The sequence below is a fragment of the Acanthochromis polyacanthus genome, chromosome 7 (assembly GCF_021347895.1).
Source record: "Acanthochromis polyacanthus isolate Apoly-LR-REF ecotype Palm Island chromosome 7, KAUST_Apoly_ChrSc, whole genome shotgun sequence".
NCBI lineage: Eukaryota > Metazoa > Chordata > Actinopteri > Pomacentridae > Acanthochromis > Acanthochromis polyacanthus.
In genome coordinates, this window is record NC_067119.1 from 25,384,335 (window position 1) to 25,397,613 (window position 13,279).

The following is a 13,279-nucleotide window of genomic DNA, read 5'->3' on the forward strand; positions in this document are numbered from 1 at the left end:
TAATGATGGGTTACATAAACTTCATTAAATGACTAATCATTGGTCAATAAAATATCAAATCAAGTGTTTTTCCATCAGTGCAAGGCTGTAATATGTATATTAAAAATGCTTCACACCATTAAAACCCCTAAAGAAAGAGTGCATGCCCTTGGTGAGCTCAATAGTATCTACAAACTGGTACCTCGTATGTTTGCGATGCAAAATTCTTGTAAGAAAGCATAATTCTGCACATAAATATTTTACTCCACATGCAAAAACAGGAAAAACAATACAGTTAAATTGAGACCCAATAAATCCATAAATGAGACATAGGTACACACAGAAACTTTTTTCAGAAAACTTTATTTATATACATACAGTATACAGGTTGCGTTGACTGATTCATCCATCCAATAGCTAGACCTGATTTATTCTTTGGGCTACTTGTAACATATTTAGACCTTGCTTGGCTTGCGCAAGGCTGGAGTAGGCAGGTATACTACAAGTCAGCTAACAGATTCAGAAAATGTCAAACAAAATAAAATGATAAATATTGCTTATTTCAGCCCCTCAGTCATGGGTTCCAATGACTGGGCTTTTCATTCCTACATTACAAGAAACACTGTTGCTGTATAGTAAAAAGCTACCAAACTCAATATTAACATCTGGATTAATAAGGGTGGAGAGATCTTTCAGATAGTTGTGTTATACAACAGATCATTGTATTGCAACTATGACTTGCATTAAAACAGGTGGCTGGCAGGGAGAGAGGAATGTGTAAATGTAGCTGTGGTTTCAGCAGTTCAAACTTGAGCTGCCTCCTCCTCCTCCTCCTCATCTTTCACCTATGGAAAAACACAAAGAAGTTATAATTTCAAGGTGCCATTTCGCTGGAGGCCATTTTGTTTATCGTATTTGTGGAGTTTGGTTCCTTTGTAACTGAGTCCTAATTGAATATGAAGAATGAGGACAGTGAATAAAGGTGTATGTCAACATTTCTATTATTTAAAGATACAGTACAACCAGTTTTACAGGTTTTTGAACACTTCAGGTCATGGCAACAGCTGGCTTTGGCAAGACGGTTGATAAAGTTATAACTAAACCTGATGCGATATGATTCATTAAAGATGGCTAAATGCAGTCCTGTGTTGAGTCTTCAGATCTCCTGTTCTCACTAAATATTGATGGATTCCCTTTAAGCAACTGACAGAGGATCTGAAAATGAAGTTCAGTGATGGCTACAAAGCAGAGACTGGACAGATATGAAAAGCAATGAGAGCAACAAGCAGTAAGGTTTAGCAGACACAGGAGTGGTGGCACAAACCAGAAACAACCGTCATGAGCAGCTTCATCAAAAAGTCCCCTCCTGAAGCATGATAAGCAGTATCTGAATAAGCCAAAAGAATTTGTACAGATTAAATGTGATTGTCCCACTGAACTTTGATTCAGTTACTCAATCATTTCATCCTATTGGACGTTGATCTGAAATGCAGGCATAACTAGCATGTGAACTCTTGAGTTATGGCCAAAGCATTTATTTTTAGGTTACAGTGATCTTTGACCACCAAATTCTAATCAGTTCATCCGGGAGTCCAAAAGACTATTTGTGCCAGATGCAGTAAAATTCCCCTCACACATTCCTGATTTCAAGTTCACAAGAACGGAATGACCAAAATCTAATCAGTTCATCCTCAAGTCCAAGTGAATGTTTGTGGACGAAATTCCCTGAAAGCAATCAAGAGGTATTGTGTTCACAAGAACAGGACGGACAGGCTGTTGTTGGCACAGAGACATAAAAAAGAAGACACATTTTATGCAACAAAAGTCTTACTAGTTGTTCAACATGGAGGTAGATTAGGGTGCTAAGTGCTGGACGGATAGAGGAGGAGAGGGTTCCCCAAATATGAGCAAATTCTGGATGCAAATGTCAATCATTTGCATTCAGCTGTAGCTATACTAATTATTATTCAGCACAACTGTGAAGATCATTTTACTCTGAATGCAAATAATAAATGCAGAAGTCAGAAACGAGTTCAGTGCACCACTGCAGCTAATGTTACGTGGCATGCTTACAACAAACAAAAGAAAAGGAGAACAAACCTGCTCCACAGACTCAACCTCAGGGACGTAAAACTGCAGCATGTTTTGGATTCCACTCTTCAAAGTAATAATGGAACTGGGGCAGCTGGTGCAGGAGCCCTGCAGCTTCAGTTTAACGATGCCATCCTCAAATCCCCGATACAGAACATCACCTCCGTCCTCCTGCACTGTTGGCCTTGAGAATGAGAGCAAACATGTGAGAAAGGGACTGAAAACCATAGCAACAAGCACTGATAACAGAACACATATTTGTATATGGTCACCTTATTCGAGTATCCAACAGTTCTTTGATCATAGCAACTACTTCATCGTCATCATCTGATGGTGCTGAAAACCAAAATGGAAATCTGAGATCATTGGCATTTGAAAAAAGCTAGGCCACCAGTTCTGACTATTTCAACATCTGTTGTGCATGGCTGATTGAAATCCTGACCTGTGTCTGCACTAGGCTTGCTGTCCTCATTGACAATAGGAAGTCCAGATGCAAAAAAGTCCATAATGGCAGCATATACATCAGGTTTAATTACTTTCCACTCCATATTTACATCAGCCTAAGCGGAGAGAAAGAGAAAAAATGTTATTCCAAACAATGGCATTACACAGTGTCTCACAGTCTGAGATTCATAGAAACAGATCCTGATTTTACCTTTGTGATGGTGATAAAGTCGGGGCCCAGGAAGACACTCTTGACTCCATCAATCCTAAACAGCTGTCTGAAGACAACACAGAACATAACTGAGGTTTCAATACATTTGTGACAAATTGTTAAATGAATTTTATATTAAATAAACATTAAAAAATAAGCTAATTCCAAAAAAAGTATACCATAATTGGTATTAGGCTTCAAATTGAAAGATAAGTTTTATGCATATTTTTTCCAGCCATCCCCACAAATATACGGAACTGATTGTTCAGTAACACAGTGATGCAAATGTTTCGAACTAGAAAATAATTTTTCTTTTTACATTGGCTTTAAGAACACCAGCTCCAGATTCAAAGACACCCTGCAGCGTAGAAAGAGAAGTCTACTGTTTCTGTGTTTCACAAAAATCATAACTTTATTAAGTATTATTTTGTAAAAGTAAAAGCTGCTTTTGTCACTGTGCTCCTAATAGCAGGTAAATAAACCTTCACGGATGGCTTGCCAAACACAAGTGCAACCAATAATAATTATAATCACAATATTATTATTATTTAGGTGTGAAATGGGGGAATATTGTGAGCATAAATAGTATTGTTTAAACTTGTATTTTTCGTGTTACATCAAGATGTATGCTGTGACACACAAGAACCTTTGTATTTCAGAAGCTGTGTACCTGGCTAAGGGCGAGCAGTAGGCATCACGAGGGCCGGCAAAGTTCATAGTTCCCATTTCAAGAACTGTCCGACCAGGCAGAAACTTCATGCTGTTTGGATTTGGTGTGTCCTGTGTCTGAACAAACATGGTCCTTCCTGGAAAGAGACAAAACAAAAAGAAAAACAATGTCAAATTAGTCATTACGAGCCACAAGGATGTCTCTTGTTTTTGTACATGCTGTACAAAAACAAGGTTTTCTGAGATCAGCACTCTCCTGAGCAACTGTGTGTTATGAAACAGGAGGGCTGGCATCTGTTCAGAGGGAATATTAGTTTCACACATCCCATAAGCACTTCACACTATCTGGGCAGTCAATCCCCATCTGCTACCATAGTTATGTTTAATAGTAATGTTCAAGACAATCATTTCTCTGTCAAGATATTCAAAATCAGAACCAGTTTTATAGTGAAGTAGGATTTTACATTCAAGGAATTTTCCATGATTATTTGGTGCATTACAGTAAATATTGTCAAGTTGAGGATTTTTAAAAGAAGATAAAAAGATTTAGAAAGAAAGCAAGTGTTGCCAGTCAATAGACAGTAAATGTTACAAGTTAAATAAACAGCAAGTGTAGCGAGTCCAGGCAAAAAGGAAGTAATACAAAAGTAATGGAAATATTTAAAAATGTGCAAATTTACATATTGGTACACATGTGAATACTGCAGGAATACAAACCAGGAAGAACCCAGAGGGGGTTTTGTGGCCATCTGTTGGAGACTCTTGTAGTATGTGAAGGCCAGTGTGATCCAGCACTCTGACACCCTCTGCCAGCAAGACTGAAAAGAAACAAACAAGAGAATCGTATCGTTACTACGATGAAACTCACATTTACAAATTTCTGACAGTTGAGACCAAACATTAGCAACATGTCAGCCTGTTGTGTTCACCCCCTCCTACTTAACGAAATGGAAGCAACGAATTTAGTGTACACCCCCTGTCAAAAGTTTTGAGACACTGTCTTATTCAAATAAATTAGAACCCGTCTCAAAACTTTTGACAGGGGGTGTACATATTTACATATAATTTGATTTTATTTAATTTATATACATTTATCTTTGTGATTTCCAGTGACTAAAACTCATGCTGCTACTGTAAGACTGGCAACAGAATTTTGCATTATTTTCAGGCACACTGATAGCAAAGACATCTTATCTTAAGAACATGAGGGACTGAGTGAGATTAATTTAATTAATTAAATTGTTGCCGCTTTGATATGCAAGAACTGGACATACGTAGTACACAACAACAAACAGTGAAAAAGACAAAGGACACTCATGTATAAGCATTTAGTGTAGCGGCTAGAGCACAAATATAAACATTTTGGCAATAGACAGATTGGTAGATAAACATTTTATTAATTACATACCTGTATCTATAATAGTGGCACAAAAACATGACAAACAAATCCACAACTTAGTCAGAAAAATGGAAAAAATTAAGGACCGTAAACTTATAAATCACTGAAAATCCCCTAGTATAAAGTTACGTTAGTTAAATTATTAGAAAGAAGTGTAAGTCACAAGTAAGCACATTTATCTCCAAACATGAAATCAAAGTTACACAGTAAATGTCAATTCAGCGTCAGGGCCTTTTTTGCAAAACTAAAGTAAGCAACGGTCATGTGCAGCAGTTAACATGTCGTTAGCCTAATAGCATTGTTGCCGAAGTCATGAAGGCCAAAAAATGACTTGACAACTGACTAACTGAAAAATGTCGTAACAGTAAAAGAAGACCCTGTTATCATCAAACCCCTTCACTCTGAGCACCAATATTGATTCTGCGTCACTCCACAGCTTAGCCAGCATGTTAGCCGCTAGTTACCGTTAGCCCGACTCCCAAGAGGTCGTGCATTCAAACATACATTGAAAAAGCAAAACTACAGGACGTCGCAAGCTCACAGCTGACAGACATGTATACTCACGGGCTGGAAAGTCTCGCTGAAATCCCCAGCAACCTGCCGACCTGTCTGTAAGTCGCCATGTTGGTTTTGCTTACTTAAACACAGCGGAAGTTCTTGGTCTCATTTAAAGAAGTGACGCAATATTGTTGTGCGTTCGTTAAAGTTTCCCCCTGAGAAGCAGCAAGTCGCAGCTACCGTCTATCGCATTTTTTCAAAGGCTTAAAAATAACATTGAAGTGAGTTAAAATGCCTTGTGGCAAAAACTTTAGGAGGAGAAAGGACTCGTCAGATGTGGAGGAGGATGAGACGACCGAAGAAGTTAGGTAAAGGACTTGAACAATAATGCTATAGAGGCTCGTCATATTAGCTAGCCAGCTGCTTCTTACATCTACATTAAAAGGTTTCATGTTTTTAATTAATTGTAGTTTAATAAGCTACGAGACCAATTCGATTTGATTTGTGTCTGTGTTTCTTGGTCGTTTAGATCTAAAGTAGAAGAAGCTAAAGAGCTGCAGAGTTTGAGGAGACGACAGAACGGAGTCAGGTACCGTGAACGCAGCACTTGTACAGCTGTCTTTTCGAAACATGAACACCTTTAAGCGGGTAAAATCTGAAGCATACCGAGATATATGACATTTTTCTTTTTTCTTGTTGTTTTTTAGTGTGACTGCCCTATTAGTCGGAGAGAAACTGCCACCAGAAGCTGAAATTGATGTAAGTGGTGTGTTTAAATTGCACACGTTGCAAATGAGCCTGAAAAAAGAAGAAACTTACCAATCATTACAAGGTTTAACCGATGTACTGAAATGGAAAAAAAAATGACAGGAAGCAATATAGTAATGGTACACTGGATGGCAGAAGATAAAGCGAAGATGTCACCCTTATTGTATGTATTTGAGTGGTAACACACTTTATTACACTTATGATTTCCCACAGAATGACCCTTTTAAACTGAAGACCGGAGGGGTTGTAGACATGAAGAAAGTGAAAGACAGGAACAGAGACATGTAAGTGAACTGTTAACTGCTTTGTGGTATTGGTATGTTGTACCAAAATGCAATATATGTGTGTGACATTCATTGACCCAAGATGATTTTTTCCCCACATACAGGACAGAAGATGAGACAGATCTCAACCTGGGCACGTCATTTTCAGCTGAGACTAACAGAAGAGACGAGGATGCAGACATGTATGTTTGCTTTCATCACACATCACATTTATACAAAGACACACCTGCACGCTTTTTGGGATTCAGAATGTGCTGTCCAGTCCAGTGGCAATTTGTTAGTCACCCTGTAGTTAGGGGAATGGCTTTATCCCATGGCACAACCTTAAATAATAGACCTATCATCTCATTTATTTGCTTGAATGTATCCTCACATTACACATTAACATTCAACACCTGCTTTATCTAAACATGACAGGCCAACATGCTTGGTTTTTATGTCATTCTAGTTTGATACATGTAAAATTGCAGTTAAACACAAGGTTGTAATCCCCAGCGTCCGCAAAGTATTGACTTTCACACAGCTAGTTACAAAGTACTTCATAGAAATATGTTACAGTATGGATTTTACATCTATCTTCACAGGATGAAATACATTGAGACAGAGCTAAAAAAGAAGAAGGGCTTGGTGGAGGCTGAAGAACAGAAAGTGAAGGTGAAGAATGCTGAAGACCACCTGTATGAGCTGCCTGAGAACATCCGAGTCAACTCTGCCAAAAAGACAGAGGAGATGTTGTCAAATCAGATGCTGAGTGGGATCCCTGAAGTTGATCTTGGCATTGAGTACGTACAGAAGATTCCTGATATGTATTTTTTTTTTAATCTTCATGAGGTGTCTTTTTACAGTCTGTTTTAAGACCAAGCAGTGATTGGTTAAAGGCAATGATGCAACTCTTGCTGATAGTGTGTTTATTTCTCTTTCAGTGCAAAGATAAAGAACATCATCCAGACAGAGGAAGCCAAAGCCAAGCTTATAGCAGAACAGCGGAACAAGAAGAAAGACCACGGCACATCATTTGTTCCCACTAACATTGCTGTCAACTATGTCCAACACAACCGCTGTGAGTTCTGTCAATCTGTATACACCAGGGTGTGAATGGTTACTTCTGACGGTAATAAGAAGTGAATGGTTTATTAATCGTGCCAATTTCTTCCCTTAGTCTACCATGAGGATGTGAATGCACCACAGAGGCACCACAGACACAGAGAAGAGCCTAAAGCAAGACCACTGCGTGTTGGTGACACAGAGAAACCAGGACCAGAGGGTAAGAGACTCTACACAGCTATACTGTGTAGTGCTATAATCACTCTTTTGAGCCACAGCTGCACCTATTTATAAACAGTGTGAGTGCTTTAAGTACCATCTTGTAGCATATTTCTATAGTATTCTTTTAAACCTGTTAATAATCTTTAATCCACAGCTTCGTCACCACCTAACTACCGCAAACGTCCAAACAACGAAAAGGCCACAGATGACTACCACTATGAGAAGTTCAAGAAGATGAATCGAAGATATTGACGCACCTTGTTTTGTTTCGTTTTTTTTAAAGTACAAAACATGTCAGCTTTAGAGATTGAGCCATAATGACAATTTGCAGACAGTAGTTTTCCTAAAAGCTGTTATTGGCAGAGCTCCTAAGCTGGTATTGTACCATGCAATTATTGTACATAGCTCCTGTTCGTTTTCTGCATTTCCTACATAATGTGTTATGTTAGATGATAATTTTACTTAACCCATCATTTAATGTGGCTCATTTTGCTCAGGATTATCTGATGACTAAGAAACAAGATGAAAAAGACCAGAGTATGTTAAGGTCCCTCTCCATTAATTTCTCAAACTTCTAAGTTATCAAAATTACACATTTAGAAGTTTTATTGCTAGAAAATATTTCTCTCCTGCCTAGATGTGTTTCTTCTAGTATGTGCAGATCTATAAAGTCCCTGCCTCAAGCACACCAGCTCACTCTATGTTGCACAAGTTGTAATATTGGAGTAATTCAACCACGTTTGTACTGGAAGTCAGTTATGTAGGAAAGTAATAAGTCAGCTCCACCTTACACAATAACAGGACTGGTTTCCTTTGATTTGTTTTGTATAAAGTCTGAATCTGTGTTTTTGAGACCGTCATTGGTACACTGCAGCTTCAAGGTGAAAATGCCCAGCAAACTTCATCTTTCACTCATGTTTTTAAGCATATAAAACAACATGTAAATGTCCACACAGTAAAAACTTCATTGGATAGGTCTTTAAGGAATACTGACTGCACATGGAAATAGTCACACTGAGTGGTATTCCTTGAACTGTTCATTGAGGTCACTGTCAAGTCTTGTAGTCATAGGTTTGTGTTTTTCAGACTTTCAGAAACAGATTTGATTAAAAAGATAAAACCCAACAGCATTTAACATGTTTATTTTGATCTGAACTTGGAATAAAAAAGCAGACATTACAAAAGCAAACTTTTACAAAGATAAATCTAAATACAACTGTATTCAACATAACTGAAAAAGAATTACCTGTATATCAGTGTTTCAAGAAAGACTGAAAATTCCTAAAGTCATCAACATTTTTTTTGAATGTTAACTTCAGTAATGTGTAAATAATAGAATGTATATAATGAATAAGCCAGTGTATGCATTTTTAAACTGAGAGGAATGTCAGCTTACAATAGGGTTTTATGGACACCTTTAGATTCCAATAAGGTTTTCCTGTGTTTTTAATCAGTGCAGTTTATTTTACAATTACCTGAAATGCCTCTTAATCCAAAAAAAAATCCTGTGTCAAAGTTTAGTCCAATTTCAAGTTCCTAACACAAAACACTGGCTTATGTGTGATGGAAACTGAAATTATCCAAACAACAAATGTCACAGAACAAGTGTCCTTTCCTCCAAACAGTGTCTCCTCATGGCTTCTCTATGGAGGCTGCCCCATGTCCGTTGAGGTGGTGTTGGGGGTTTGTCTCCTGTGAGGGAGGTCCCTCCACGTCCTCTCGGTCACCCTGGGTAGAACTGCAGCTGCTGTCTGGAGAGGCCCAACTGTCTTGCCGCCGGTAAGCCTCACACAGCGGCAGGTCAGTGCTGTCCCACTGACTGTAGCTTTGCAGAGCAGAAACCAGTAGGAGGCAAAGAATCAGTGCGACACAGAAAGAGAGGAGCAGACGAGAGCAGCAGGTCAGAATAAGCACATTCATCCACACAGAGGAGCACATGAAGGCGCACATTCAATAGAAGCGTGGAGGTTATGCAGAAGTGCTGCAGGCGACACATACAACAGCTAATTACGGATTTGTTACTATTTCGAGGTGTGACTGATCAGTGGTTGATCTGAGTTCAGCAAAAGGGTTGGATTAGTTGCTGATGGAGGAGAAAGCAGAGCAAGGGTAGCGAGGAAGGTGGAACCACACCCAGCATGCTCCAAACAGGACCGAGAGACACGCCTTGATACGTTCTCAAAACAAAAAACAAGACAAACCACTACAGCGTTTTGTCTCTACTTTATTTCTCAATCATTTTGGGTCTCTTGAAACAACTGGCACAAACTGGTACATATGTACAACTGCACCATGTGTGACTGACAGCTTGTGGTCCTACGGACGGAATTGACAAAGTATAATCTCCTAATTGCTTTTAAAGGAAACATTTACTTGAGAAAAAGTTGGTAGCTTTAAATTTGACCATAAATAAATAAAAGCAGTGTCTAATTATACAATCCATCCTTAAAATGTAGCACTGAGACCATCACCATTATATTTATGATTTAAATATTACACATAAAAAAGCTTAAAAGAATGTTTAGTTTAAAAATAATTATGTTCTCATATAGTTTGTATTTTTTTTTAAATGTATGCTCTCTTTTCTTACAAATCTTTGTGTAGCAATACCCAGAAACTTTCCAACATTATATCCATGTATAGAACAGTGAATGCAGTCATTTAAATTCATGGATTTGAATGGACTCTTGTCATTGCTTCCATTTAAAACATTTTTGATGCAAGAGGACTAGGAGGCCTCATTACTTAAGATTCCTCTAAACCATGAATCTCTCCCAAGTTCTTGGTAATATTTGTTTAAAGTATCTCTCAAATCCATTAGATGCTGCAGACCACAAAGCTAAAAGTCTGAATGCCATTTAGAAATAAACCTGCAGTAAATCAGCACTAATGTTTTTGGTTTAGAATCGTGAAATTCATCCTTGACAACGACAAAGCCGTCTGGTTTTCAAAGTGCAACAGTAAACCGCATTGAACGCCCAAATACACATGTGGACTCCTCATTGTTGAAGGGCTGAATACACGGATACAGCTGACATTTAGTGGGAAGCCCCTTTAAGACTGAAGCCCACCGATTATGAAAGATGTCATAGAGCAGAATAAAAGTCAAGGCACCTACTAATGAAGAACAACATAAAGGCACTTCGTGAGATGAGGTCGACCACAGTGATACTTGGCGAGTATTTGTGTCGGTGAATGGCTGTTTGGAAATCACAACAAAGGTTGTCACATCACAGAACTAAATGCTTCCTTGAGCTCAGCAGTAAATGGTAAAAAGTGAGACAGTACATGGTGGGACAACAGCAGGGTGGTGGGATGGGGGCAAGTATGAGCCTACTTGTACCTGGAGGAGTAATACTCTTCCTCTAGCTCATACAGGTCGACGGCAATCTCATCACGCAGCGACGTGAGCTTTTTGTCACACTCCTCCTGCAGTGAGCGGAGCTGCTGGTTCTGGAGGTTAATGGCTTCGTTCACGGAGGGAAAGTCATTCAGAATCAGGAACTGCTTCAGATCGGACACCAGTTTCATGAGCGACTCGCCGGCACGCACCTGGCCCAACACAGAGGAGGAGAGGCTGGTTTGAAAATGAGATCTCTTTTCAACTTTTTTCTTTTCTGCATGCAAGAGATCCACTATAGCTAGTGGATAAAAGAAGGTGGAAAAAGAGGTGGGGAGTTCATACATCTGCACAGTCTAAATGAAGGAATGGTGTAGAGTTAAATCTAAGTCATTTTAAGGCAGGACGAAATTATTTTCAAGGGATAAACTTCTAAAATTGTAACTTTGATAGACAAATGTGAGTGTTCAGGGCTTTAACCAAACACCAGAGAGGGATGTCACAAGAAATCTGTGGCATAAATTTAGGAGTAACCTTAGATTTGATGATTAAACTCGGTGTAAATACTATATTCCTCATAAAGAGCTGGAATGAGCTGTTGCAGGAAACAATAGGAAGGCAGCAGCATGAGTGAATGCCTCTGCTTTTAATTCACATTAAGTTACTACCAGGACTAAATCATTTACTAACATGGTATGAAACTAGCTAATGAAAAAAACTACAAACAGCTGAGTGTATTGCAAAGTCTCATGCTTTCTACAATACTTACAATGTTGGCAGCTCTGACGTGCATCTCATAGTGGTCCTGCTCTGCTTGGGTGGCTCTAGATACCTGAGTCTCATCCTCTATCTGAACACAGAAACATGGATGAAATCACTACTTGGAGGGCAAAGAGACAAAATGTTGAGAGGCAACAGGATAAGACAAGAAAGAGTCGCTGATAAATGACTAACATTTAACAAACACGCTGAAACGAACTGCTGAAAGACGAGGCAAGGGGTTCAAATCTCTCTGTTACCTTTGCTGTTTTGACAATTTCTGTCAAGTTGTCTAGAATAGATTTGATATCATCTTTGAGTCTCTTGTTGTAGTTCTGTAGCAGAGTCTCTTTGCTTTGCGGCAGCACTCTCTGAGTCGTCATGGTGCTCAGAAAAACACACAGCCGACAGCTACCTGTTCGTAATAACACAGAAGTACACTCAGCTGATGTTCAAATATGAAATAAACCAAACACAGGCTCAAATACATTTCAATTAGCAACTAGTTAGCATGAAAATGCGTGTGCTTTCATTACAGAAAAGGACAGCGAAACGTGTTTTTTATGTGTGCACTCCACATGCATTACTATAAAAACATTTACTGCATAAAAAGGTTACTACTTACCTCTTATAGCATAGTTTTTTGTAACAGTGTAGTTGTTTAATTCGAAGAGCACGGTGGTTCTTCTTCTGGTTTCTTTTCTTCTTCTTTAATTTAAAGTAGTTCACATCCAGTATGTCCGCGTGTTACCGCCCTCTGTCGGTAGCGAAAAAAAAATCCAAAAATAGCTTCATGCTTTTAACAGTGGTGGACCATAGTGTACATTCACTGCAGTATTATACTTTTTACTCTTTTGAGCTACTTGTACTTTCCTTGAGTATTTCCGTTTTACATTTCTGTACACCTCTGCTACATTTTAAAGGCAAATTCATGCTCAGTTACATTTATTTGATGGTTTCAGTCACTTGTAAGAGAGAGATTTTACACAATGGATAATATAACAAGCTTTAATAGATAGATAGATAGATAGATAGATAGATAGATAGATAGATAGATAGATAGATAGATATTTTATTAATCCCGAGGGAAATTCAGCTGTTTAGCACCTTACATACAACAACATAAATAATAAAAGGCAAGACAGGGAGGTTAGTAACATCGACATTAAAGGTTAGTATATACTCTGAAAAACTTGCTGTACAATACTATAAAAAAACACTTCTAATTTTAATATCTACAGAAATATTAGATGCAATTACAATTCAATGTACAATATATACGTATTTTAAGGCACCGTGATTTAAAGTGACTTTGACAAGTAGTAGGAAAACAGTTGTATCAAACTACCTAAGGTGCATGGACATTTTACAATCACATTGGCTCTACTGTGATCATGACTGTGACCCCCCTATACGTCAGTCAGCCATTATTATCAGCTGATTGTGGCCTATCACAGATATATGTTGGCATCAGCATATATGTTGTCAAAATGGATTAATATAAAAACTTATTTTTTTACACAATACAGAAAAAGATGCTTGGGATAATTCAGAAATGGTGTCGTCTCACA

General features: G+C 38.4%; 3 protein-coding genes across 5 annotated transcripts; 1 reads left to right on the forward strand and 2 right to left on the reverse strand.

Moving 5' to 3' along the window:
• Positions 1–324: 324 nt before the first annotated feature.
• On the reverse strand, positions 325–5,499 carry nfu1 (NFU1 iron-sulfur cluster scaffold homolog (S. cerevisiae)). Of its 2 annotated transcripts, none has more exons than XM_051951324.1 (8): positions 5,358–5,499; positions 4,112–4,212; positions 3,396–3,531; positions 2,726–2,792; positions 2,513–2,630; positions 2,343–2,406; positions 2,076–2,254; positions 325–817 (listed from the first exon to the last, which is right to left on the reverse strand). In XM_051951324.1, the coding sequence occupies exons 1-8, from the start codon at positions 5,414–5,416 to the stop codon at positions 783–785; spliced, it is 759 nt and encodes a 252-aa protein (XP_051807284.1). In that variant the 5' UTR covers positions 5,417–5,499; the 3' UTR covers positions 325–782. The 2 variants fall into 2 exon arrangements, with proteins under 2 accessions (XP_051807284.1, XP_022055577.2); XM_022199885.2 differs by having other exon boundaries at positions 326–824; positions 2,080–2,254.
• Positions 5,500–5,510: 11 nt separating this feature from the next.
• Positions 5,511–8,734, forward strand: c7h9orf78 (chromosome 7 C9orf78 homolog). The gene is made up of 9 exons (XM_022199880.2): positions 5,511–5,659; positions 5,821–5,880; positions 5,999–6,050; positions 6,273–6,343; positions 6,448–6,525; positions 6,928–7,125; positions 7,267–7,403; positions 7,503–7,607; positions 7,764–8,734. The coding sequence occupies exons 1-9, from the start codon at positions 5,583–5,585 to the stop codon at positions 7,859–7,861; spliced, it is 876 nt and encodes a 291-aa protein (XP_022055572.1). The 5' UTR covers positions 5,511–5,582; the 3' UTR covers positions 7,862–8,734.
• Position 8,735: 1 nt separating this feature from the next.
• Positions 8,736–12,476, reverse strand: med22 (mediator complex subunit 22). Of its 2 annotated transcripts, XM_022199881.2 has the most exons (5): positions 12,334–12,476; positions 11,969–12,123; positions 11,719–11,799; positions 10,953–11,161; positions 8,736–9,434 (listed from the first exon to the last, which is right to left on the reverse strand). In XM_022199881.2, the coding sequence occupies exons 2-5, from the start codon at positions 12,089–12,091 to the stop codon at positions 9,242–9,244; spliced, it is 606 nt and encodes a 201-aa protein (XP_022055573.1). In that variant the 5' UTR covers positions 12,092–12,123; positions 12,334–12,476; the 3' UTR covers positions 8,736–9,241. The 2 variants fall into 2 exon arrangements, with proteins under 2 accessions (XP_022055573.1, XP_022055574.1); XM_022199882.2 differs by lacking the exon at positions 8,736–9,434 and having other exon boundaries at positions 9,814–11,161.
• Between the last annotated feature and the right edge of the window lie 803 nt (positions 12,477–13,279).